Source organism: Vombatus ursinus, unplaced genomic scaffold (assembly GCF_900497805.2).
Source record: "Vombatus ursinus unplaced genomic scaffold, bare-nosed wombat genome assembly UNPS02010284.1, whole genome shotgun sequence".
In the NCBI taxonomy this organism is placed as follows: Eukaryota; Metazoa; Chordata; class Mammalia; order Diprotodontia; family Vombatidae; genus Vombatus; species Vombatus ursinus.
This window is the reverse complement of record NW_020950062.1, coordinates 1,016,003-1,043,738: the sequence shown is the minus strand read 5'-3', so window position 1 is coordinate 1,043,738 and position 27,736 is coordinate 1,016,003. Positions and strand designations below refer to the sequence as shown.

The following is a 27,736-nucleotide window of genomic DNA, read 5'->3' as shown; positions in this document are numbered from 1 at the left end:
AGGGATTCCTATTCAGGTGCAGGTTAGACTAAGTGACGTGGAGGTCCCTTCCAACTCTGAGATTCTGTGATAATTTAATTCTGGTAAAAAAAAAAAAAAAACCCTTCCAAAGCTTATGTACTGACACGAGAGCATAAGTTTTGCTCTGGAAGAGACTTTCAAAGCCGGTAGTTCAACTACCTTCTATTATGGATGAGGAAACTGAGTCTCAGAGAGATTAAGCGACCTTGCCTACATTGTAAGTAGAAGAAGCAAGACTTGGTGCTAGGTCCTCTGACCCCCAAGCCAGAGGCAGGGATGTGCTGAAGCTGAAGCCAGCTCATATGGGCTCACGAGAGTCCATGGTTGATTTTTTCAGTGTGAGCATTTACAACTCAGAAATAAGCCAATACTACAAATCGGGGCTGGATTGTTTTGTTGATTGTCTAGGCTTAAGAATGTGATGGAGAAAATGTTAATAATGCAGATGAAACTTAAAAGTGGGTTGTGTATTTTCACAGATCTGGTTGTTAAAACCTTTACCAGCACACCCCTGGCCATAGGTCTTTCCATCCTTACCATATTGCTTCCATAACACAATGAGGCATCAGACGTCAAAGCAGGCCTACTTTAGTGAACCGATAAGATTCATTTGATTGGCGGTGTTTGAGTATATGGTGATAATGGTGATTCTGATGCCTTTAAGTTCTGACCATGGTCGCAACAGCTCATGTGTAATAAAGACCAAAGGAGCAATCAGGGAAGGGGGAGGGAGAGACCCCTCTGAGGATGGATCCTGCCGTTCCGAAAGTACAAATCCTGGGGAAACTAGGTGGTGCAGTGGGGGAGCAGCTAGCTGGTGCAATGGATAGAGCGCCAGCCCTGCAGTCAGGAGGACCTGAGTTCAAATCCTGCCTCAGACACACAACGCTCACTAGCTGTGTAACCCCGGGCAAGTCACTTAACCCCAGCTGCCTTAAAAAAAAAAAAAAAAGTACAAATCATCTTTCTTGGCAGTAAATTCCTTTAAGTTTTTTGTTATTTTAAGTAGATTAAACATTTCTCCTGAATTCTGATCTATAGTGTTCATGCTTGATGTTAGAAAAACTTCTGACATTTAGAGCTGTCCAAAAGATGTAGTTGTAGTTAGGTGGTGCAGTGGATAGAGCACCGGGCCTGGAGTCAGAAAGACTCAACTTTCTGAGTTCAAACCCAGCCTCAGACACTTAATGACCTTGGGCAAGTCATTTAATTTTGTTTGCCTCAGTTATCTCATCTGTAAAATGAGCTGGAGAAGGAAATAGCAAGCCACTCCAGTATCTCTGCCAAGAGAACCCCAAATGGGCTCATGAAGAGTCAGATGTGACAAAGAACTACTGAAACTGAAATAAAAAAAAAAATGTAACTGCACAGTGCAGTGAATTGAGTGATAGGCGTGGAATCAAGAAGATTTGAGTTCAAATCTGGCCTTAGATATAAGCTTTGTAACCTCTGTTTGCCTCAGTTACCTCAGCTTTACAATGGGGATAATGATAGCACCTACCTCCCAAAGCTTTTGTGAGAATTGAATGAGATAACATTTGTAAATCACACAGCATCATGCCTGGCACATTGTAGGTGCTTTATAAATGCGTATTCCCTTCCCCATCTCCTGAGGATATAAATAGAAAAAAATAACATAGTCCCTGCTCATGTTCTTTATGCGATGAAACAACACTTAGAAAACTAAAGATTCAACTTATAGTTACCAGTGGTTTTTATTACAAGTTACAAACCGGTCTCCATTTCACAGATGGAAAAAAAGAAGGGAGATTAAGGCCAGAAATAGAATGATCAGAGTAACCTGAAGTCAGAGGACTCGGGTTCAAATCCCACGTCTGACACTGAGTACCTGGGTGACAGTGGCCTCAGGTTGCTCCATTGTAAAATGAAGGGATTGAATGTACATGGTCTCTAGGCTCACTACCTATTCTTTGGTCCTATGAGAAGAGAGCTGGGGGCTGGGAACAGTAGCTCGAGCCACTGGTTTCTACTCCTCCACCCCTTTTCCTGATGGTTCCCCTTCCCCTTGTGTGTAGAGAGGGGACCTGCAGGGCTCTGCCCCTCCACATACATCAAAGCCAAGCCTCCTTTGGGTGGCTTTGATCCCTTGACAGGACATATCCTTTGCAGGCTCCCAGACAGCACTGTGATTTTCCCTGACAGTTCCAGGGAAAAGCCATTCAATTAGAAGTGGCACCCCCTCCAAAGCCATGAGGTGGGAAGCTTTGAAATCTGGCACGTTGCTCCTTTGGGGGATGAAAGCTGACAGGTCCCTCTAGGGTATGGGGTGCTCAGTTTGACCGTCCTAGGCTCCTCCCCAGTCCCTGTTAGGTTAATGTGTCGAGCACCTCCAAAGTCTGACTGCTCACTGTCTCACAACCTAAAAATGCTTCATCAGAGAGTTCAAATGTCAGGGGCATTTTCCTCGTCCTGACAACCAAGCCATGTGTCATCTGCTTGGAGACGGGTTCTGTTGGGCTCTTTGACCTATTTCCTCTGGCCCCTAAGACTGCAGGCCACTTTGGGGGGAGGGCAAGAAATGTCACAGGGCCAGAATGCCTGTGTCATTGGTGTGGGAAAAACCTTGTTCTCAGAATAACAACAGAGTAGGGAAGGACAGGTAGACACTGAACTGCCCCATAAGACGTTAGGAAAAGTCATTAAGAAATTCTTCCAAATGTTGACCCAAACCCTGGCTCCCTTGGACTTCATTTATTGATCTTAGATCATCGATTGGATATCAATCTAGATCTGGAAGGAAGCTCAGAGGCCACGTATCCCAACCCCTTGGTTTTATAGGTGAGGAAACAAAAGCCCAGGACAGTCGAGCGATCTGCCCAAAGTCACACTGGCGGTGAATCTCAGTGGGATTTGAACCAGGGTCTGATTCTAGTTCTTTCCCAACTTGGACCGTGATCCTCTCTGGATTCTTGTCTCTACTTTCTACTCATCTGCCCAGAATGAAAGAAATGCGTGGGTTGAAATTAAAAATGTCACCTCTCCAGGAGTCACTTGGGACAGATTTAATGTGACAAGTAAAGATATCCTAGTAAAGTAGAAGTGAAAGATAATGCCTGGATTCCTGGGTGGAAAACTAAACTCTTAGAAGAGAAAAAAACAAGCACACACATATATCTACTTTAACCACATACGATGTTCTGTATTTTTTTTTGTTTTGTTTTTTTTTCCCTCCAACCTCACCTAATTCCCCAGTTATCTTTCCTGCAAGTCCTATGATCCATGAGAGGCAATGGTCCAGTCACTGGAATAAGACTGATTTCGCCAGCCACTAAAAGAGCGCATGAGAGACAATTAGGTGTCTAATTTAAGTGAAGTATTTTTTTTTTTCTGTCAGTACACAGTTTGCTGTTAACCTAATTTAGAGACACTAGCAAGTCTGGCCCAAAGTTCAAGGAGTGATTCGGTGAACACAGGTTTAATGTGACTGAAGTAACTTGTTAGGTGATTCTTTATTGTTTCATCCATTGACCAGTCTATACCTGAGCTAAAGAAGTGGTTTGCCTCAAAGGCCCTGAAGCCATGTGTCTTTGCACGTAACACCTGGGATCAGCCAATCAATCCGCAAACTTTTCTAAAGCATGTACTATGTGTTAGGTGGTGGTGCAGTGGATAGAGCGCCACACCTGAAGTCAAGGAGACCCATCCTCCTGAGTTCAAATCTGTTCTGAGACACTTACTAGCTGTGTGAACCTGGGCAAGTCATTTCACCCTGTTTGCCTCAGTTCTTAATCTGTCAAATGAGCTGGAGAAGGAAATGGCAAACCACTCTAGTATCTTTGCCAAGAAAACCCAAATGGATCACAGAGAGTTGGACACAACAAACAACGACTGAATAACAACATATGAGTGCTTTTATATATGTTACATCATTTGATGTTCACAGCAACCCTGAGAGGAAGGTACTATTATTATCCCCATTTTATAGATGAGGAAACCGAGGCTGAGAGAAGCAAAGTCACTGGCCCAGAGTCACACAGCCTGTGGGAGACGGGATTTGAACATAAACCTCACTGACCCCAAGCCCAGCGCTCTGTCTACTGTGCCACCACCTGTCTAAAAATAGAGAGTTATAGGGGAGGGGAGGAGAACAGGCAGGATCCAGAAAGGCCTCCTGTTTAATTAAGATGGTATTTGAGCTAAGCCTTGAAGGAAGCTAGGGATTCTCAGAGATGGAAGTGAGGAGGGAGGGCATTCCAGGCATGGAGGAGGGCCCATGCAAAGGGATGGTGGTGGGAATTACATTGCTGTGAATGAGAAACAGCAAGGCCCAGTTGGCTAGACCGAAGGGAGTATACAAAAGGCTGGAAAGACAATGTTGGAGCCACATTGTAAAAAGCTTTATATCTATTCCCAAAGGTGATAGGGGACTACTGGAGTTTATTATGTAGGGATGTCATATGGTTCGATTTGTGCTTTAGGACTATCCCTTTGGCAGCAGAGTGGTAAATGGATCAGAGTCAGGAAAGACTTGAAGCAGAAAGCTGTTTCCAGCCATTCGAAAGAATGCTCAAAATGGAGGGAGGGAGGGAACAAGCATTTATTAATCACCTGCTGATTACCAGGTGCTGTGCTAAGCTCTTCCTAAAAATATTATCTCATTTGATCCTCACAACAACCCTGCAAGGTGTAGATGCTGTTGTTATCCCCATTTTACAGATGAGGAAATTGAGGCAGAGAGAGGATAAGTGACTTGCTGAGAGTCACACAGCTAGTAAGTGGCTGAGGCCAAATTTGAACTCCATTCTTCCTGTCTCCAGTGCTCTGTCCACATTGCCACCTAGCTTGTCTAACATAATAGCTGTCAAAATAACATAATAGCTGGAATTTCTACGGGGCTTTGCAGTTTACAAAATGCATTTGTGTGCGTTAGCTCACTGCATTCCTACCATAATAGCCAACATTTATCTAGTACTTCAAGATTTACAAAGTACTTTACTTATATTATCTTATTTTTATTGATAACACCCCTGTGAGGAAGGTGCTATTACTATCCCTATTTTACAAAGGAAGAAATTAAGGCAGACAGAACTTAAGTGACTTGCTCAGGGCCACACTGCTAGTAAGTGTCTAAGTCTAGATTTGAACTTGGATCTTTCTGAGTCCGGGTCTGTCATACCACCTAGCTGCCACAACAACCCAGTGAGACAGTGGGGCATAGGGGCTGTCCTTGGAGTCATGAAAAGCCATGTTCAGGTCCTGACACCACCTGACCGGGGGCAAATTATCTGACTTGTTAGTGTCCTCAGACACCTTCCTGCATTACAAAGGAGAAATCATGTCTAGACCAGAACAAACCAGGATCTTGTGTGATAGGTTGTACAACTTATTATTATCCCTAATGTGTAGGTGAGAAAAATGAGGCCAAGGAAACTTAAGTGACTTTTCTAAGGGGGCCTGGATGCCTAAACTTGAATTTAGGTCTTCTGACTGTCCAGTGCTCTTTCCAGTAGCCAGTGATGCAAAGCTAATGTCTCATGTCGGGTACCTCAAATTAGTCACAGGATTGGAGAATCACAGGGGACCCAGCTGCCACTTAATCCACCCCCTACCCAAGAGGAATTCCCCCTGTAACATATCCAATGGTCCGTTATCTAGGCTCTATGCTAAAGACATCCACTGAGAGTTCCTACTCCTCCCGTCCACTTCAGGATAGCTCTAATTGTCAGAGCCACACTTACCTTTTGGCCACCATTGCTTGTTCCTGGTTCTGCCCTCTTGAACCAGATAGAATCATCAGGCACACAAGAGTGGAGATCTTCTGGTTCCCCCGATGCTTCTCTCCTTCCCCAGCATTCCCCACACCATCCTTCCAAAGGGAAGCATTCAACACCTTTCTTGTTTTTTGTCCTATCTTCTCCTGAGCTGTGGAATGATCATTGTGATCCCTATTCCTTGTTTTGGGCCTGTTTTCTCCTTTCTTCCCACAAAATGGATTGTTCTTGGTTGGAACCCCCACTCCCCTAAACCTTTTTTGTGGTTACCTAGTTATTGAGGTGGCAATTGGGATGGGTTATGGGAGCAACTCAGATAAATGCTTATTTATTTTTTAAATATTTAAATGCACCACGAAGAGAAACTGACCCTGTCTTTGTTCTTATCCCACAGATAAAATGTGGTCTGATGTGTTTAGCGGATGAAGTTGACAGGAGCCATTTTCTGAGCTGAAATCCTTCTGAAAACGTAAACACCAGACTTGCACGTTTGAAGTAAGCCAAAGCCATTTCAAAAGCAAAGTCCTTCTGGATCATTCATTCCCCACATTTTACTGTCGCCCCCCCCCCCAAAAACTAAATAAAATAAGACATTGCACACCAGGCAGATACTATGGCAAGCAAGAGAAAATCAACAACTCCGTGTATGGTCCGGACGTCTCAAGTCGTAGAACAGGGAGTGCCCGAGGATGTTGACAGAGGCAAAGATAAAGAAGTCGGAGCTCCCCAGCCTGACTCTGGCAAAGATGGTTGGACCGCCGAGCCTGAGAGCTCTTCCAAAGAGAGTGAATTGATGGAGGTGAAGTCAGCAGCAGAGAACCAATCCAAAAAACTGCAGGGGGGTTACGAGTGTAAATACTGCCCATACTCTACACAAAACCTGAACGAGTTCACGGAGCACGTGGACATGCAGCATCCCAACGTGATCCTTAACCCGCTCTACGTGTGTGCAGAATGTAACTTCACCACCAAAAAGTACGATTCCTTGTCTGATCACAATGCCAAGTTCCACCCTGGGGAGACAAACTTCAAGCTCAAGTTGATTAAACGCAATAACCAAACCGTTTTAGAACAGTCCATCGAAGGAGCCAACCATAGCGTGACTGTCAGTGGCGGCAGCCTGGGGAGTGGCGACAGCGACCCCGGGATCTCTATGAGTAAGACGCCTATCATGAAACTGGGGAAACCCAAAGCTGATGCTAAGAAGGCACCTCGGAAACCAGAAGAAAGTGGTTCTGATAACCACATGGAAGGGAATGCCACCGCCCGGGTGGTGACGGAAGCTGCCGAGGCTTTCGCAAGGCTTAACGGCATTGAGCTGCTCCAAGACTCACTCGGGCACGTGATGCCTTCTGTACAGCTACCACCAAATATTAATCTTGTCCCCAAGGTCCCTGTCCCATTGAATAGTACCAAATATAACTGTGCCCTGGACACCAATGCCACCATGATTAACTCCTTCAACAAGTTCCCTTACCCAACACAAGCAGAACTGTCGTGGTTGACAGCTGCCTCCAAACATCCTGAGGAGCACATCAGAATCTGGTTTGCCACCCAGCGCTTGAAGCACGGTATAAGCTGGTCTCCAGAAGAGGTAGAAGAGGCGAGGAAGAAGATGTTTAACGGGACGATCCAGTCGGTCCCCCAGACTATCACTGTGTTACCAGCTCAGTTGGCGTCCACCAAGATGTCCCAGCCTATCATCCAGACTGCTTTACCTTGCCAGATCCTCGGCCAGACCAGTCTTGTTTTGACCCAGGTGACCAATGGATCGACAGTTTCGTGCTCCCCCATCACGCTTGCTGTTGCGGGGGTGACCAATCATGGCCAGAAGAGACCTTTACCAAATCTCCAAGCGGCTCCAGAGCCCAAACGGGCCCACATGGCCCAGGTTCCTGAGCCCCCACCAAAGGTAACCCCCACCATACTGCCCACAACAAATGATCGGAAAAAGACAAAGGAACAGATAGCCGAGCTGAAAGCAAGTTTCCTCCAGAGTCAGTTCCCTGATGATGCGGAAGTCTACCGGCTCATCGAGGTCACCGGCCTCGCCAGGAGTGACATCAAGAAGTGGTTCAGTGATCACAGGTATAGGAGCCAAAGGGGCATCGTGCATATCACCAGCGAATCCCTCGCCAAAGACCAGTTGGCCATTGCGGCTGCTCGGCACGGACGTTCCTACCATGCGTACCCAGACTTTGCCCCACAAAAGTTCAAAGAAAAAACCCAGGGTCAGCTTAAAGTTCTGGAAGATAGTTTCATGAAAAGTTCTTTCCCCACCCAAGGAGAACTGGATCGGCTCCGAGCAGAAACTAAGCTAAGCAGGAGAGAAATTGATACCTGGTTTTCAGAGAGGAGAAAGCTTAGGGACAGCATGGAGCAAGCTGTCTTAGACTCCATGGGATCCAGCAAAAAGAGCAAAGACGCAGTAGTCCCCAATGGTACTTTATCTCGGATAGACCAGCTTTCTAGCGCCCAGCTGGCCAGTTCTCTCTCTAGCCCCTCCCCAGCAATGATGAAGAACCAGGAACAAATTCACCTCCTGAAGAGTACATTTGCAAGAACCCAGTGGCCCACCCCACAGGAATACGACCAGTTAGCAGCAAAAACTGGTCTGGTCAGAACTGAAATTGTGCGTTGGTTCAAAGAGAACAGATGTTCATTAAAGACTGGAACCTTAAAGTGGATTGACCAGTACCAGCAGCAGCATGCTACGGATGGCCACAGTAATGAGTCTGTCCTGAGAAAGGGAACACCACACCTCGCTGAAAGTCCAAAGAATGGGGGCGAGATGGTTCAGCAGTATTTCAAGGACCACAAAAAGCTGAGTGAAGAGGATTTGGACAAACTGGTGACCAGGGCAAAAGTGGGTTGCGAAAAGACCAAAGACTCCTTGCCGGGCAAGACAACCGAGGCCGCTTCGGACAGATCTGAAGGTAACAGCCGGGATGGTCATGGCAGTGATGAGAATGAGGAGTCTGATGTTGTGGACTGGGTAGAGGTGACGGTTGGGGAGGACGATGGCATCTCAGACTGTACAGATAGCTGGAGTCAAGCAGCGCCAGAGGGTCGAGCGGAATCGACCAATTATGATTCTGATTCTGAAGGTGTAACTGAAGACACTGGCCACGTTTAGACAGGTAATTCAGCCTTGGAAGTAGTACCTTGTCTAAATCGCTCCCAGGCAGAGAGTCAGAGGCACAGAGAGAAATCGCTTTTGTTATTTTTTTTAAACAATTGGTACGTTTCCATTAGGGAAAATGAATGAGGGAGACTGTGGGATGTGTCCAATTTTTATTATGTATGATATATACACATACACACACACATATATGCAAGTGTGTATGTATACATAGGCATGTGTGTTTATATACACATAGAGCTAGATCGCTAGGTATCAGTATATTAAATACACATTTAAATCAATATATAATAAATATGTAAGGCAGCTAGGTGGCACAGTGGATAGAGCAACCAGCCTGGAGTCAGGAAATTCCTGACTGAGGAGTTCAGATCTGGCCTCAGACACTTAGTAGCTTTGTGACCCTGGGCAAGTCATTTAACTTTGTTTGCCTCAGTTTTCTCATCTATAAAATGAACTAGAGAAGGAAATGGCAAACAACTCCAGTATCTTTGCCAAGAAAACGCCAAATGGGGTCACAAAGAGTCAGACACGACTGAAACATCTAAACCATCACGACAACAGTAGAGATATAGACAGATATTATATGTCTTATTAGACCTGTGATTTAAATGTGCTTATTCTTATGATATATATTTCATATGTGCATTTCGTAAGAATAAGCGTACTTAAAATATACTACATAATATACACACACATGTGCACATACACATACACCCACACACATATACAGAGGGTATCCCAAAAGCATTACTGCTTTTTTAAGCTATTAAAGCTTTGGAACTCTCTTTATTTTACCAGACATGAAATTTAAATATATTCATTTATTATACTTGTATAAATGTGTGTGTGCATATACTTTTTTTTTTTTATTACTAGACCAGAGATTTGAATAGATAGATAAATATACTGGTATAAATGTGTGTGTGTACTAGTATAAATGTGTGCGTGTGTGTGTATTATATAAATATATATATATATATATATATACACACACACATACATACTTTCTACCAGACCTATGATTTAAATATCGTTAATATTTTGATTATTATTTAAAGTTACTATAAAACACATTTTAACATTTATACATAACATAATTATATATAATATATTATTAAAAGTATATCTGTATATATATGTGTGTGTATATATATGTGTATATATATATATATATACATACTATTAAAAAACTAAACCTTTTATTTCATGAGTGATGGAAGTTCCCTAGAAAGTTCCTCCTATCGCTGTAAATGGGTACCTTCTTTGGAATTTGTAATGTTAGAGAATGACTTCTCAGGATCGCCTAGCCAGTATGTGTCAGAGAAAGAACTTATATCTGAGTCTTCCTGTCTCTGAAGCACTCCCTCTCTCCTCCCTCCCTTTCTCTCTCTCTCTCTCTTTCTTTTTCTCTCTTTCTTTCCTTAACTCTTTCTCTCTCCATCCCTTCATTCTAGACTCCCTCTCCCATTTCTTCCACATATGTGCACATGCACACACATATACACACACATGCATATACATTTAATTGGGGCTGCTAAATTCTATGTCCTTATTTACCAGGCTAAGATAATAAATAGCCGTGGCTGCCATTCACGTATGAAGTCAACATTCTGCCCAGTCTATGATGCCCCACTTGCCAGCTTTCCTCTTCCCTTTTCTAATGGCAATTGTTAGATTCATTCTGTGTGTATTTTGTGTTGGCTCCTGTTAGACAAAGAATGATGTGGTTTTTAAGAGTACCTAGGATAGTTAGACAGGATTTAGAGTTGTTTCCTTCAACCTGAAATATTTTTAAAAGACCTAAAGTATTTGGTGTATACTGTGGCATAAATAACAGGGTATGAGCTGCATGTCCTAGTTAAGTAATCGTGTTCCACCTTGAATTGGTCACCCATAACCCCTGCAAATCTAGACTAGATTGGTGTGATTTAGACCCAGGGAGCCACAGGGGGAGAGGCAAAGGAGGTAACCATGGTTACTAATGTCCATCCTCTCCACATAATGGGCCTTCCCATGGAATCAGATCCAGGCTGGCGCTTCTCAACAGGTCAGTACAGATGGGGTCCCTCCTGCACCATCGCCAGCTTGGTGGCGACTGTAGAGGATACAGAGTGGGAAGAGGAGATGGATGCACAGATGGAAACCCACCTTCTTCTCTGCAGCCCAAACACTGCAGGGCCGGCCCAGACTAGGAAGAGGAGAACTCTTATGGTTGAGCCATTTTGGTCTCTAAAGTCCCACATACCTCCCTGCAAGGAAGCCACATAAGTTTAACGGCATACGAAGACCTCGCACCTTATTTTAAAAAGAAGAGTAGGAATCTCCGTGTCAGTTTGTATCTAAATGAAGCACCAGAGACTCTCACTTCCCCTTGATGAATAAACTTGGGCAGAATTGAGAAAGAGAGACATGGAAGCCAGCCGGCAGTCCCACCCACCCTTCCTTTGCTGGAGCAGCTTAATTAGCAGCCAGCTGGCCAGTCGGATTTGCACCCTTCTCCCTCCGCACTGTCCACCTTCTGGTGTAGGTGCTAATGGGTTTTGAGTGAATGAGCAGCGATAGATCCAACAGGGTAAGCACCCAGAGGAGAGAGGATGGGTGAGAGCCCGATTCAGGCCTCAGATAGGCCCGAGCTCTTTGAGAATTATTTTTTTTTTCCTTTCTCAGGCAGTTAAGTTTCATCAGCAGATGCTACTGGGTGTTAGTGATAAATCTCTGAGAAAGAGAGACAGTGTTAGCCCAGCCCACAGACCTCTTGAGCAGGGGAAAATATTTCATCAAAACGAGGTGGTGATATAAAAATGAAAATCGCTAGCCGTAAGCATTCCCTCCATCTTCACATCCTGTGACCTCTGTTCTTCCAGATCCTTTTGATGTGTGTACGTGGGGATTTTTTGTGGAGGTAGCTCAACGGCTGCCATGCCATTTTCATATATTACTTTAAGATTTGGAAAGTGATCAATAGAGAGATAGATAAATCTATGTCGGTACTTTTATCCACATTTTCCAGATGAGGAAACTGAGGCAAACAAAGGTTCAGTGACTTGCCCAGGATCAAATAGCTATTAAGTGTCCGAGGCTGGATTCAAACTCAGGTCCTCTAGATTCCAGGCCCAGCACTCTCCAGCCACTGAGCCGCTTAGCTGCCTCTGACAGATTACTAGGTTAGAATACTAGTCTATTCTTGGTCTGTCTCTAAGAAATAAGCTAAAGTAAAATAGCTTTAATAAGTGAATTTAAGGAAAACTTTTTTTGTTGTTGTTTTCCACGGCAGGTAGATTTAGAAATAAAGACAAACCTAAGTAAGTGGAGAAGTATTAAATTGCTCCTGATTGGACTATGCTGATATAAAAATGATGTGACTACCTAAATTAATTTACTTATTCAGTACCATACCAACCAGACCACTAAAAGGTTACTTTAAAAAATACAGGAATCAGGGGCAGCTAAGTGGTGCAGTGAACAGAGCACCGGTCCTGGAATCAGGAGAACCCAAGTTCAAATCCGGCCTCAGACACTTGATACTTACTAGCTGTGTGACCATGGGCAAGTGACTTAACCCCAGTTGCCTAGCAAAAAAACAAAACAAAACAAAAAATAAAAATAAAAAATACAGAAATCCATGACAGGTAGAAGCTAGTCCTACATATGCAGGTGTTTGCTCAGCATTGGGATATGATACTTATGTCCCAGCCAAGGTACTTGCCTCACATGTGACTTCACATAGGCACCCGTGGAACCTCTGGGTTAAAAGTGACCTCAGAGACCTCTAGTTCACCCTGTACTTCCACAAGGATCCACCTGTACAGCAAACCCAGACTTTTCTCAGAAAACCTCCAGGGAGGGGAATGGGTACCTCCCAAGGCAGCCCATTTCAGTTTGGGGCCAACTCACGTTGTTAGGAAATTGTTCTGGCCTTCAAACCAAATCTGGCTCTGTAGCTTCCACACCTTTCTCTTAGTTCTGCCCTTGGGGTCAAAAATAGCCATCTCATTACACACACACACACACACACACACACACACACACACACACACACACACACACACACACACCCCCTCATCACCCTCGAAATGCTGGGATGACAGCTATCATGGTTCCCCACCTCCAAGTCTTCCTTAGGCCGGACATCCCCAATTCTTTCAGTTATTGCGCCAGTGGTGGGAACAGAAGACCCTTCACCATCCTGTAGCCTTCCTCTTAAGGTTGTTAATGTCCTTCCTAAAATTTGGTACCCAAAAATGAACCTCATATTCCATGTGGGGTCTAAGGCAAAGAAAAGCAAGGCTTATCACATCCATAAGTCCTGGACACTGTGCCATCTCCCCTTAATTCACCTTCCAGATCATCTAAACTTTTTTTGGCTGCGAAGTCACAGTATAAATTCATAGTGATCTGGCAGGCCAGATCTTTTCACAGATTGCTGTCTAGCCAATACCTTTCCCCATCTCATGCTTATGATGTTGATTTTTTTTTAAACCCAGATGTTAAACATAATATTTATCCGTATTTAACTATATCTTATTAGATTTGCCTCAGTGTTTTAGCCTGTCGAGACCTTTGGGAATCCTTGCTCTGTCTTTCAGTATTATCTATCTGTACTAGCACCTCCATGATGCAATGGATAGGACACTGGGCCTGGAGTCAGGAAGATCTGAATTCAAATCCAGTCTCAGACACTTATGATTTGTGTGACCCTGGGCAAGTCTCTTAACTGCTGCTTGCCTCAGTTTACCCATTTGTAAAATGGGGATAATAATAGCACTTACCTCCCAGGGTTATGGTGAGAATCAAATGAGATAATTTGGTAACGTACTTAGCACAGTGCCTCTCATTTGTTCAGTTGTTTCAGTAGTGTCCTACTCTCTGTGACCCCACTTGGGATTTTCTTGGCAAAGATACTGGAAAGGTTTGCCATTTCCTTCTCCAGCTCATTTTACAGATGAGGAAACTGAGGCAAACAGGGTTCAGTGACTTTCCAAGGGTCACGTAGCTAATAAGTGTCTGAGGCTGGATTTGAATTCAGGTCTTCCTGACTCCAGGCCCAGCACTCCATCTACTGTGCCACCTAGCTGTCCAACCTGGCTCATAGTAGGTGCTTCAACGCTTGTTGGTTTTCTCTCCCTGTATGATCACTAAAGCAGCAGCGCCTGGTCTGGAACTTCTGGCTTCTGTCCCCAGGGTCTAGAGCTCTTCTCACTGTAGCATGTTGCTTCTCCCATGGCAGAGCAGAAGACGGCTCAAAAAGCTGGGCAAAGTCTCAAGCGAGAGAGGTAGCAATCAGGGAGGGCTTCCTATAAGAAATGGCTTTTGGGCTGGGCGGTGCTGTTCTGTGTGTCGTAAGGAATGGGCATCAGGAAGGAGCCCTGTCGCTGAAGTCAGAGAACCAGGTTTTAAGGTTTCCAAAAAGCTTTCATCAGAATAGCCTGTGCAGTAGGAATTGCACGTATTATCATTATCCCCATTCATTCCCCTCCTGGCACTGTTCCTGGTTTCCAGACTTCAAAACCACTGTCTTGTACTGGAATTCCTTCAGCACCTGGGCCTTCTCACCCCTGGAGCATCTAACTACTGCTACTTCCTTCTCAACCTAAAGTCGGGGGGGGGGGGACCTAAAATACCCCTCCACAAGGCCCACCCCCTTCTTCCACTGTTGAATTTCTCCTGGGCTTCTGTTTTGTAGAAGGCTTATGCTGATCTTCATTCCCCTCCTGGCCCTGTTCCTTGACTCTAAAACCAAGGGTCCATGCCCAGTACTTCCTTTTCTACCCCAACCCCCTGTGTTTCAGCTGCCTTTTATTAGTTGTCTTTCCCCTCTAGAATGTAAGCTCCTCAAGGGCAGGAACTGTCTTTCCTTTTGCTTTTGTATCCCCAGCACTTAGTACAGTGCCTGGTACCTAGTAAGTGTTTAATACAAGTTTGTTTCCTTCCTTCTATTTTACACATGAAGGAACAGGCCTGTTGCATTTTAGGAACCTGCCCGTGATCACCACAATACTTCTAAGTGTCAGAGCTAAGATGTGAATTCAGGACTGTGAATACCAAGTCCAATGTCCTTCTCAGTGAGTGCTTCTTTGGGTAGAAGCCACGGAGAGAGTGACTCACTAGGAATCTTTAGGAAAAACTTCTAATAATGGGAGTTGTTCAAAAGTGGAATGGACTACGAGGTTCCTCTTCATTGAAGGACTTCAGGCAGAGGCTGCGTGATCATTTGTCGGTGGGGTTGTCAGGATTCCTGCTCAGATCCAGTTTGGACTAGATGACCTTTGAGCTTCTTTCCAGCTCTGAGAATTCTGTATGCCCTAGACTTGTGCCAGAAATCAAAATCAAACTCAGTGGGCCATAGTATAGTGGGACATGTACCACTCTGTGTCTTTTTTTTTTTATAAATTAGGGCCTTTTTCCTTCTCTAATGCTGTGGAACTTCACCTGTTGTCCATGATCTTTTGAACAGTAACTCAGTGACCTTCAGTGTCTTGGGTTATAGTTTATTTGCATTATAATTTATTTATTCAACTCATGAAGGGTCGCTAGGGACTCTCTCTTTCCCTACTTATCCTGGGTTTCACCTTTTATTCATTTTTGTTTTGTACTTTCCAGTCCATAGATCATTCTTAGAGAAAACAGAAGTAAAGAAATAAGAATAATAAAAACCAACACTGACATAGTGCTTTAAGATTTGCACCATACTCTACATGTTATCTCATTTGTTCCTTAATAGTAACCCTGGGAAGTAGATACAATAACGCCTATTAATTCCATTTTGTAATTGAGGAAACTGAGGCAAAGAAAAGTTGTTACTTGCCCCGGATCATGAAGCTAATAAGTTTCTGAGGTAGAATTCAAACTCAGGTCTTCCTAACTCCAGGTATATTACTCGATCACTATGCCTTGATGTCTGAATGAGGATGTTGTCATTGTCTCGTAAGGGTAGCTACATGGCACAATGGATAGAGTATAGGACCTGTTCAGATCTGTCCTCAGACACCAGCTGTGTGACCCTAGGCAAGTCATTTAACCCTGTTTGCCTCAGCTTCCTCATCTGTAAAAGCTAGAGAAGGAAATAGCAAACCACTCCAGTATCTTTGCCAAGAAGACCCCACATGGGGTCATAAAGAGTCAGACACAACTGAAACAATTGAACAACAACAAAAAAAATTGTCTTGTCCGTGCTAAAAAGTTACAGTTCATCTATTATCTTCTTTTCCCCACATACATTCATTCTTTGGTGTCATTACTTTCCTTATCAACCTCTGCTCCTTATAAGCTTCAGGACTCTTAACACTGTTCTAAAAACACCATACCACACTTCTGTATGTACTTGACCCGCTCCCAAATCTATCTTCTGTACATGATTCTTTCAATTCTAATTTCTTTAATCAGTTGCCTGTGTATCCATATTGTTTTCTATAGATAGCTCTCCTTTTCCCCCTAAGGAGAATTTGGGTATTCAGAATTTCATTCTTGAGAACTTCCCATCCATCTTGGCCTGACTTCCCCTGTAGAATTTTAGTCCATCGGATCTAATGGAGTCTTTCCTCTGAACTCTTGGGTATTTGCTTTCCTAAATTCTAGGCTACATATTCAGACCTGTGCCCAGCTTTCTTTGCCTTCCCTGTCCCAAATTGTAAGATGGAAAAGAAGTAACGATAAAAAAAAGTACTTCCTAACAATTTGACCTGTCCACTAGTAAAATGGGCTTTCTCAGGATGTCCTGGATTTATGTGGATGACCATGCCATGGTGGTGATGTTGCAAAAGGAATTCTTATCCAATAAATTACAAAGTCCTTTGGAAAGGAATTTCCATTGAAGTTATACTCAATGACGTCTGAAGTGACCACCATCTTGAAATCAGATCTTTTTGCTTAAGTCTAGTTTTTTTTCCCCCTCTACCATAAAGCCTTTCATCTTAAAAAAATGCTCTTTTGATCCTCGAAGCAATTCTGTGAGGTAAGTAGGACAGGTATCATTCTCCCAATTCTACAGAGATTAAAATTGAGGTAATGATGGGTAATAGCTCAGTGTGACAAGAGTCCAGGAGGCTTGAGTTCTAGTCCCTGATCCCAGCTCACCTTGGGTAGTTGATTTACAGAGCTTCTCTGGGACTTGGTTTCCTTGTCTGTAAAAATAAATGAGGATGACAAGATGATATCTAAGGTCCTTTCCAGTTCTTATATCTGTAATTCTAAATTCTTCACAGCTCTATGACTATGAGGTTTGTATCCATAGATGTGACCCCTAGGCCAAGTTAAAGCTAGGGAAACTTTGAAAGAAATAGTGTGATATTTCTCCCTCAAAAAAATTGTGAGAAGCATTGAAATTTTAGGCATTAGTAATTTTAGTAATTAGTAATTTTAGTAACAGATACAGAAAAGATTTCAAAAAAGCACGACTCCATGCCCTCATTTTGTTGGCACTTAACAACATGGAACTCCCTCTCTCCCTTCTATCCTTGCCTGCCACCTTGATTCCTCTCCTCCCCAAAGGCTCTTCCTGGCAGCTACAAATAAGAAAGTGGGCTGGGAGACTGTGCTCTGCTTTCTGATGGTACCTGACCTCCGATACAAACTAAGCAGTTACCAGGAATTTTGAGAGCACCTTCCCTTGTGGTCATGGTCCACCCTCAAGCGCCAGGACTCTAATATCTGCCTTTTAAGCCACCCAGCAGGATCCTTTCTGAACAGCAGGAAGGATGCTAGGTGAGATGTGTCAGGGGCTCTGCTCATATGCTTGTTTGGATCTCCAGCTTGGAACTTGGGCCTATTAAGGGGAAAATCTGACTTGTTTAAGAGTTTGGGTTTGGTTTTTATTTTGGAGGTAAGTGTATTTTTGTTTGTTTTTTATACCACCCATTCTGATGCCTCTGATCTAGGGACAAGTGCTACTAATTTAATTCATTTTCCCCCTAAATCATTTATTAAAGGAGAGTGGATCTTACTGTTTAATCTGAGGACTCTTAGATGCTAACATGATATAAAGAACAATCTGGGAGGGGAAGTAGGAGTGCAGTAGATGCTATGGATGTGGGGGGAGGTGGTCCATGGAGAACAGACCAACCGTAGACGCAGTCGTAGTGAGAGAGAGGGGAACCTGTCACCTGACACCTTGCCTCTTCTGCTCATTCTTGGGAACCCTCTTTCCCACTCCATCATGGCCCATGTCAGCACCTGAGGCAAAGTCCTGTTCCCTCTACCCTAGTTCCACCTCTGCATATGGGGGAAATTAGCTGATTAGGGGCAGCTTAGTGGCACAGTAGATAGAGCACAGGACCTGGAGTCAGGATCTGAGTTCAGATCTGTCCTCAGACACTAACTGTGTGACCCTGAGCAAGTCACTTTAACCTCTGTTTGCCTCAATTTGCTTATCTTGAAAATGAGGATAATAAATGAGGATCAAATGTGACAATATAAAGTATTTAGCACATAGTAATGACTATATAAGTATTATGTAGTGATTATGTTATTAATCAAATATTTTATATATTATTATATACTGCTATTATTATTACTAATTTTTAGAAAGTGGATCCCACATCCCATTATCTGTGTGGCCTTGGGTAATTCATTTAAGTGTTCTGTGTCTTAGTTTCCCCATCTGTAGAATGGGGGCAATAATATTTATACTCTCTCCCCAAAAAACTTGCTGGGAGGATCAAATGAAATAATATGATGTGATATGAAGACACACAAAATTCAGTTCTAAAAATGGGAGCTGCTATTAGATAAGGAAAACCAGCTTTTCCTGGGGGCCTCTGCCGCCTTTCCATCAGTCCCTTCCCAGGCTCTTGCCCAGACCAGACCTTCTAGTGTGAGAACAAATGTTTTCCTCTTTTAGCATTTGGTGGTGGCAGCCTCCTTGGGAGCTCCTGGCTGCCATTCCCCCAACCCTCTTGACACCCTTGCTCACCTCCCCCAGTCCTGTGGCTCCTGACTCATTCACTGTTGCTGCCTTAAGGAAGCTCCTAGAAGAAACACAGCCCAAATACTGAGACTCAGGGGCGTATCTGTTAATGCACTAAATTACCCACAAACATCATCTGTGATTTTTTTTTTTGCAAGAGAAAAAAAAAAAAAGCTCCATTTTGCAAAAAAATAAATAAATAAATAAAGCTCCATTCCAGACATAGTTTCTCCCCTGCCTCCCTTTTGACCTTCTGATCGGGTAAACAGAGAGCCCTTTTCAGCTTTTTTCATCGCTAGCTTGCAGGATGGGAAGATAGTGTTTGTTTCAGATCATGTACAATGAGGCAGAAAACCTAAAAGTGTACTCACTTGCCAGATGGAGAGGGGGCTGTGTGTTGAGCTCCATCCAGAAAGGGAGACAGAGATTTTTCTAATCAGTTTGTAAAAAAAGATAGATTTCAGGGTGACTTCTGCTTAGCCTATGGGCACATGTGTATTGAAGAGGTTCAGGAAGGGGGTGGAAAGATGCACATGCAAACATTGAGCAGACACTACCTTTTAAACTTCAGAGTAACTTAGATTTCTGTTGGGCTTTACCATTGCCTAGTACTTTTACCAACACGGTCTGAAGTAGAATTCTGCATTGAATGTCAGAATCAGAAGGGGTCTTCAGGTTCATCTAAGTAAATCAGCGATTCCTAACCTGAGGTCCTTGACCTTGTTTTGTGTTATTGTTTGTTTTTCATTGTTTTGATGACTGAATTTCAACACGGTTTCCTTTGTAATCAATCCTGTGTTTTATTTTATTCATTTAAAAGCATTACTCTGAAAAGGAGTCCATAACCTTCACCAGACTCCGCAAGGGGTCCAGGATACAAAAAAGGTTAGGAAACCCTGCCCTAGTTCAGTCCCCATGCCGGAACATGAATGCCATATACAATCTGACTTTGAAAAGAACCTTTAGATCAGAGAATCATAACCCTTTTTTCCACATCGTGGACCCATTTGGCAGACTGTGTGAAGTCTATTCTCAGAATAATATTTTTAAAGGCCTAAAATAAAATACTAAGAAAATCCATTATATTGAAATACAATCATAAAAAAAATTTTAACAAGTTCACAGATCTTAGATTAAGAGCCCCCCCCTGCTCTTGGCTGATTTTGCGTGTATACACTGGCCTTGGGATCATTTACTTTCTTCAGCCTCGTGATGGGAAGAAGCAGTGACCTGGCCCCCTCTGGAAACTTAGCCTCATTTCATAAAGTCATGAAATTTGTTGACATCTTGGAAGTTTGCTAAGATATAGTCCAGCTTCTGATGCCTCATCATAATATAGAGGCGACTCCTGGGTAGTCATGGCTACATTGGTGAAGTGTAAGCCCTGACAGGTTCTGTCATCCTGGAAAGGCTTTTAATTATGGCCCCTGTAACAGATTAGATCTGTTTTCCTTAGAGCCAGGCTAGCTAAAGTAGAGAGGCCCATCGTCAGTAGACTGGCCACGTAATGATGAATTTTGGAGGGAGCCATGGCAATGCCACGAAACAGAGAAAAACAAAAAATGACCTTCATCCCTGTATAGCCCCCCTTCCATTTCTGAGGGGACAGTGGTGTCTGATGGGGAGATGAGCAGAGGGTGCTGAGAATCACAATTTTTTAACTGTCAGTGAGTTTTAATTCGATTATTTGTATTTTAAATCTCCTCATCCAACAAGTGGACATGTTATTCCTGGAGGAACTAAATTGTATCAAGCTTGACTTTCTTGCTATAAATGAAACCAGGAGAAAGAAGGAAATTCAATTAATGGATTGCTAATTCACAGGCACCCTGGAGAGGCAAAGAAAGGGGTCGACAGATTAGGTTTTCTATGCCCAGAGACTACAAAAGCATTATTTCACTGGATTTGATCATCAAATATTGCAGGATTAAATATAAGTATTTGCAAAAAAAGGCCTCCATGAAAATAACTGCAGCTTATGCCCCAATATCAATTGCTAAGGATAAAGTGGTAGAGAAATTGTAGAAAGAACTTGGTAGAAATCCTCCAAATCAAACTTAACTCGCACTGTGATATCTGATGACTTTAGCACAAAGTTTAAAAAAGGTGAAGATGGGGGCACATATATTGGGAGAGCCTGGTTCAGGAAGAAGGAATGCAAAAAAGCAAAAATTTGGATGGTACACAGAAGCTACATGCCTTTATATCATGAGCATTTTCTTCAATAAAAGAATTTGGTGCTGCATATAATGGGCAGTCATTCGATAGTCGGCATTTATTAAGCACCTGCTGTGTGCCAGGCACTGTACTGAGCAATGGGAATACAAAAAAACAAAAGACAGCCCCTTTCTCCCATTAGGTCATGAGTGAGTTTGACCCCTCTGAGCTACATAGATGGAGGGAACTCCCAAAGGGATGAAATCACACATCCACATTTGAGTATAGGATGTCCTACCTTCCAAAGGTTACCCATACTCTCTTTGCAAGACACTGAAACCTTGATTCAATGGAAAGAACACTTATTCTGGAATTGGGACTTGGCTTCATAGTCACTTCTCCCTCCTCCTGTCATCTAGGACCTGCATGAACTTGGAGAGACCTAACCTCCCTGGACCTCATTTTCTTCATCTGTAAAATGAGATCAGACTCAGTGGCCTCATAGGACCCACCAACTCTAGCTCTATGGTACTTTGAGAGAGGTCATTCAGTCTAAAGGGGACTAGGTTGCCCAGTGGGTAGAGCACTGGGCTTAGAAACAGGGAGACCTGAGTTCAAATCTGGCCTCAGACACTTACTAACTGTATGACTGGGCAAGTCATTTAACCCTGTTTGCCACAGTTTCCTCATCGTAATATGGGAGTAATAACAGCACCTACTTCCCAGGGTTGTTTTGAGGATCAGATAAGATAATATTTGTAAAGTGATTAGCACAGTGCCTGGCACATTTTGTTGTTATTATTCAGTTGTGTTCAACTCTTCATGACTCCATTTGGGGTTTTCTTGGCAGAGATACTGGAGTGGTTTGCCTTTCCTTCTCCATTTCATTTTACAGATGAGCAAACTGAGGCAAACAAGGTTAGGTGACTTACCCAGGGTCACACAGCTAGTGTCTGAGGCCAGATTTGAACTCCGGAAGATGAGTGTTCCTGAATCCAGGCCCTGCGTGCTGTGCACTGTACTACCTAGCTGCCTCTGCCTGGCATATTACTATGCTACATAAATGCTTGTTACCCCTCCCACCTTTCCCATTGCCCAAACCATACTCAGCCAGGAATGTGCTGTATGACAGAGGTGTCAGACATGCCCCTACAACACTCTGTTTGAACCAGATTAAAATGTAATCGGGAAATATTTAACAAAATAAATAAAAAATACAATAGAACATAGATGTTATTATGGGGCAGCTAGGTGGTTCAGTGGACAGAGCTTGGGGTCTAGAGTCAAGAAGACTCATCTTCCTGAGTTCAAATCTGGCCTCAGACATTTACTAGCTGTGTGATCCTGGGCAAATCATTTAATCCTGTTTGCCTCAGTTTCCTCATCTGTTAAAATGAACTGGAGAAGGGAATGGAGTGGTAAACCACTCCATTATCTTTGCCAAGAAAACTCCATATGGGGTGATGAAGAGTCAGACACAACTAAAACAACTGAGCAACAACAAAGGTTATTATGTGGCTTTCTCCATCAAAATGCAGCATTGCTGATTTCTATTTGAGTTTTACTCCTCTGATCTACACCATCCCCAAACATAGAGTTATCCAGCCTGCACTTACTGACCATCCTTTTTCAGTCATGAGTCATTCACTACTTTCCAAGGCACATCATTCCATTTTGGGACAACTCCCGATTGTTAGGAATTTTTTCTCTACCGAAACCTTCCCCATGTTCTGGCCCCTTTATTTCCTACAACAACCATGTAAAGTAGGTAGTACAAGCAATCCTCCCGTTTTACAGACGAGGAAACTGAGTTGCACAGGAGTAAAGATCACCGCTTGCTAGTGATGTGATATCAGAACAGGGGCTCAATCCCAAGTCTTCTGGTTCTAAATTCAGTGCTCTTGGCATTATACCACACCTTCCTCCAGTGTTATACTTTGAACTGGCCATTCTCTGACGAGATACTTTAATGAACGGGTTTACTTTGGAGCTAAACAGAATGGGGTAGAATGTCTCCAGAGGCCATGCTAAGCTAGCTTGGTTGCATTGTGAGCCTCAGAAAATAGCACAGGTTATTTTTACTTACACAGATAATGGACCCCGCAGACCCTCTTTTGCTAATAATGCACCATATGCGAACACTCTTTGTCAGTTCTGCAGTTTTGCATACATTCCCGATACAATGTATGGTAAGATTATTTCTCAAACCTAATAACCAGCCTGATTGGTGACACATTTCCAAATAATTTTCAATTAACCTCTGATACAGGAAACCATAAATAGAACCTAATAAAAACTAGCCACTTATGCAATATCCCTCAACAAACTTTATTGTTTTTCTTTTATTACTAATGCCTTTTGTTAATTATACCACAGTCCCACAAAGCCTTCCCTTATAAAAATGGCAGATAGGTAAGCTAAACTTAACACTGAATCTGATATATATTTCTGGTATATTTTCATTTCTGTAGCAACTTCTGTTGGTTCGGTTTCCTTCATTCCACATACATCTATTCAAGTCTTCCCCACATTTCCCTGAATTCCTCTTGTGTTGTTTCTTTCTTTCTTTTTTTTTTTTTTTTTTTTTTGGTATTGGGGGAGAGGGGAAGCAATTGCAGTTAAGTGACTTGCCCAGGGTCACATAGCTAGTATCTATCTGAAGGTGAATTTGAACTTGGGTCCTCCTGACTCCAAGGCAGATGTTTTATCTACTGTGCCACCTAACTGCCCCTTCTCTTGTTTCTTATGGTGCAGTAATAGCCTGTTACATTCTTAGACCACAATTTTTTCAAGTATTCCTCAAACAAAAAAGCACGTACTTCGTATCCAGTTTTTTACTACCACAGAAAGTGCAGCTATGAATATTTTGCTAGATAGGGCACTCTCTGACCTCCTTGCAATGTATGCTCAATAGATGTATCACTAGATGAAAGTGTCTGATAATAACAAACATTTATATAGTTCATTAAAGTATGCAAACCTGAACTGTAACACTTTACTTATGTTTGATGCTCAGAACTACCCTGAGAGATCGGTGTTGTTATTATCCCCATTTTACAGATGAGGAAACTGCTAGTAAGTAACTGAGAGAGGATGTGAACTTAGGTCTTCCTAATTCCACGTCCAGGACTGTATCCATTAGGTCACCCCACTGAGATGTAAACAGTTCAGTTACATTTCTTTAGAATTCCACATTTTTTCCAGAACAGTTGAACCAGCTTAATAGCTTCACCAACATTGTACTGGTGTGCTTGTCTTCCAACAGCCCCTTCAGCACTGTTTCCATCTTTTATCATCTTTGCCAAATGCTAATCTCTTAAGTGAATAATCTCAACTCCCTTGGACCTCATTCCAAATCCCCCTTTTAGCCAGTTGCCCTAGCTCATCTAGAAGTGAGAAAAGACAGCAAACTGTGGGCAAAAAGGCAACCAAAAAAGAAGAAAGAGGAGATGGGGCAATTAGATGGCACAGCGGATAGAGCACCAGCCCTGAAGTCAGGAGAATCTGAGTTCAAATCCAGCCTCAGACTAAACACTTGACACTTACTAGCTGTGTAACTCTGGGCAAGTCACTTAACCCCAATTGCCTAACCAAAAAAATAAAATAAAAAAGAAGAAGAAAGAGGAGGAGTCACCAGAGCCTCTAAGAACCCAGTATTCTGTACATGTTAAAAATTGCCCAACAAAAATTGGCATTAGCCATTGAATTTAATTCGGTAAATTTTTAAGTGCCTGCTTTGGGCAACTTATTAGAGATGTAAAATTGAAATACGACCTAATACAACAAGCATTAAATGACACTGTGTGCAATTATAAAGTTTAAAAGTGATTTTTAAAAAGGATTTTTAGTGAGAGTATATTATACCCCAAGTAGCTATAACACAATATTAAATGACAAGTGTATTAGGTATGAAACAAACTGCCAAATGAGAGGGAAGGAGGACAACAAGCATTTATTAAGCATTTAGTTTGTGCCAGGCACTGTGCTAAGTGCTTTATAAATGTCATCTCATTTCATCTTCACAATAACCTTGAGAGGGAGATGCTAGTATTATTCCCATTTTACAGCTGAGGAAACAGAGGGACAGAGGCTATGACTTGCCCAGGGTCACATAGCCAGTAAGTGAGGCCAGATCTTAACTTGGTTCTTCCTGATGCCAAACCCACCACTGCATCCCTTAAACTGTCAGATTCTGTTGATTCCCTTAATTAAGGGACTTAACCTCATTAGGCCTCACTTTCCTTATCCATAAAATGGGTAGACTTGGATTAGATAGCCTCAAAGGGCCCTTTCAGCTATTGATCTGTGATCCTGATGCAAGATCATCTTGAATCCTGTAATCTGGGCTGTACTTCCCCGTATTTGTTACTGTATAGTTGTATCTGATTCTTTTTTACCTCATTTAGAGTTTTCTTGGCAATGATACTGAACTGGTGTGCCATTTCCTTCTCCAATTCATTTTACAGATGAGGAAAGTGAGGCAAACAGGGTAAAGTGACTTGCTCAGGTTCCCACAACTAGTGTGTCTGAGGCCAAATTTGAACTTGGGAAGATGAGTCTTCTGACTCCAGGCCTGCCTATCCACCGTGCCACCCAGCTCCCCATTATTATTGTTAGAGCTATCCAAAAGTGGAATGAGTTGCCTTGGGAATTTGTGAGTTTTCCTTCCTTCACTAGAAGTCTTCAAGTGAAAACTAGGTGACCATTTGTGGATAATGTCTTAGAAAGGATATATGTTCAAATACAGGTTGGTCCAGGTGGCCTCAGAGGTCCCTTCCAAACTCAGACACTATGAAAAATCTTGAATACAGTTTTGTTTTTCCTGTCCCCAAGAAGAATCGGAAAGGGGTCCAGCTTGGAAGATCAGCAAAGAGACTTTGATAGCTCACTTACCTCGGAATGATGGACATCTCACCGATGCTTTCTCCTTATGTTTTGTGTTTCCCTTTCAGAGAAACCAGTCAGACCTACTGTCTCGATCCTTAGTGGGGCTCTGTCTGTGAAGAGAGCAGAGAACTCCACTCTTCCTGCCTTTGGACAAGATCGCCAAGGACCGTTGACTCCAAGTTGAGCTGCTCTGGGGTCTGCTGTTCCATGGCCTCCCCTTCCAAGGAGCACTCATCAGATGGAATTGTTCATAGTGCCAAAGTCCTACTACTGCATTTTCAAAGGGTCCTTGTAAATAGATTGCTCCTCCCTTCCCCGCCCTCCCCCACTCTCATGCCAGCCTCTTGCGATACTGGAATTGATTTGTACAACGTGGCCATTTTGTTACCTTTTTAAATCGGCTGGAGTTGCTTTTACAAATCATACGCTTACAAGGTTTTTTGGGGGGAGGCTGGTAATGTGTGCTTTTTTTTCCTTTTTTTTTTTCTCTTTTTTTTCTTGGTTTTTGTTTTTAGAATTAGCAACCACTATATCTGCATCTGGGTTTTGGAGGGATTCTCATGATTTTGTTTCATTTTTTAGACCTAGTTTGGAATGGGGGGAGATTTTCCAATGGGGTGTGCAGAGAAATCTCCTTTTAGTTTGCCCCAGAGGTGGCTTATAATCAGAGCAGCCTCAAACCCAGTCCTGGTCCCCTTTCTTTCCCAGCTATTTGCATGGGATTCCCTGTTGTAAGCTCTCCATAAAAGGCTTTCTGCACTGCTGGGAGCGGGGGCTGATTGCCTAACTACTGTATGTCCCCAGCCACGCTCTTGGCCCAGCGAGCATCCCAAGAGCTTCAAGGCATGCACCTGTCCTTTTTAAGCACCTTTTTATATAAAAGGAGGAAGGGCTCCAATGTTTCTTAGGATTTTTTTTTTCTAAGATGGACTTCATCACACCTGGATGGTACCAAGATGAACTGGAGGAAGGACTTCAGTGTTTCTTAGGATTTTTTTTTCTAAGATGGAATTCATCACACCTGGATGGTACCAAGATGAACTGGAGGAAGGACTTCAGTGTTTCTTAGGATTTTTTTTTCTAAGATGGAATTCATCACACCTGGATGGTACCAGGTTAAACTGGAGGAAGGGCTCCAATGTTAGGATTTTTTTTTTCAAAAATGGAATTCATCAAACCTGTATGGTACCAAAATGAACTAGAGGAAGGGCTCCAATGTTTTTTAGGAATTTTTTTCTAAGATGGAATTTATACCTGGATGGTACCAAGATGAACTGTTTGGGGTCTTGTTTTTTCTTAACTGCCTTTTTGTGGGTGTGATAATTGACAAGATCTCTGCATAAGCCTTCACCGTATTATTTTTCTTAAGCAATTTTAGATCCCTGAGTGCACTTTTTTCAAATGCCCCTAACATGGAAAAATAAAATGAAAGATATCTCATGTAAATGTTGCAGTATGAATAGTTGTGTTGGCAAACTTCCCCCTATGCCTACCCCCACCCCCTACTTCAGCACACCGCACAAATCAGAACGTCTAGGGAGTGTGGGTAAAACCAACTTTTATAACTTGTTGCTCATTTGTTGTAACTCAATAAAACAAAGACTAAACATTTTTATAACCTTTTCCTCTGCCGCTTTTCTTTATTTTACTCTCTTAGTGCCAGTAGGATCCCTTAGATCAGGGGCTTGGGTGTTTTCTCCCCACTGGACCAGGCTTGCTAAGTTAAGAGGTGAACATAACCAAACTGGTCACAGAGGGATGAACATTTTGGCCAAAGCGACTCTTAAAGGCAGGATAAGCAAGTCATAACTGTTGGGGTCTCTCTGAGTCTTATAAGCAAGTCTCTGCACTGATGAATTCATAAGGAGGGACAGAGGGACATAATAGCTATCT

General features: G+C 42.9%; 1 protein-coding gene across 1 annotated transcript in view; it reads left to right on the top strand.

The window, feature by feature from the left end:
• Positions 1 to 25,995, top strand: part of ZHX2 (zinc fingers and homeoboxes 2) — a 200,774-nt gene extending 174,779 nt beyond the window's left edge. Inside the window, exons 4-5 of the mRNA XM_027854067.1 lie at positions 6,148 to 8,893; positions 25,909 to 25,995. Of these exons, the coding sequence (XP_027709868.1) occupies positions 6,367 to 8,889 (2,523 nt within the window). The 5' untranslated portion in view covers positions 6,148 to 6,366 and the 3' untranslated portion in view covers positions 8,890 to 8,893; positions 25,909 to 25,995. The remainder of the gene's footprint in view (positions 1 to 6,147; positions 8,894 to 25,908) is intronic.
• Positions 25,996 to 27,736: the final 1,741 nt, after the last annotated feature.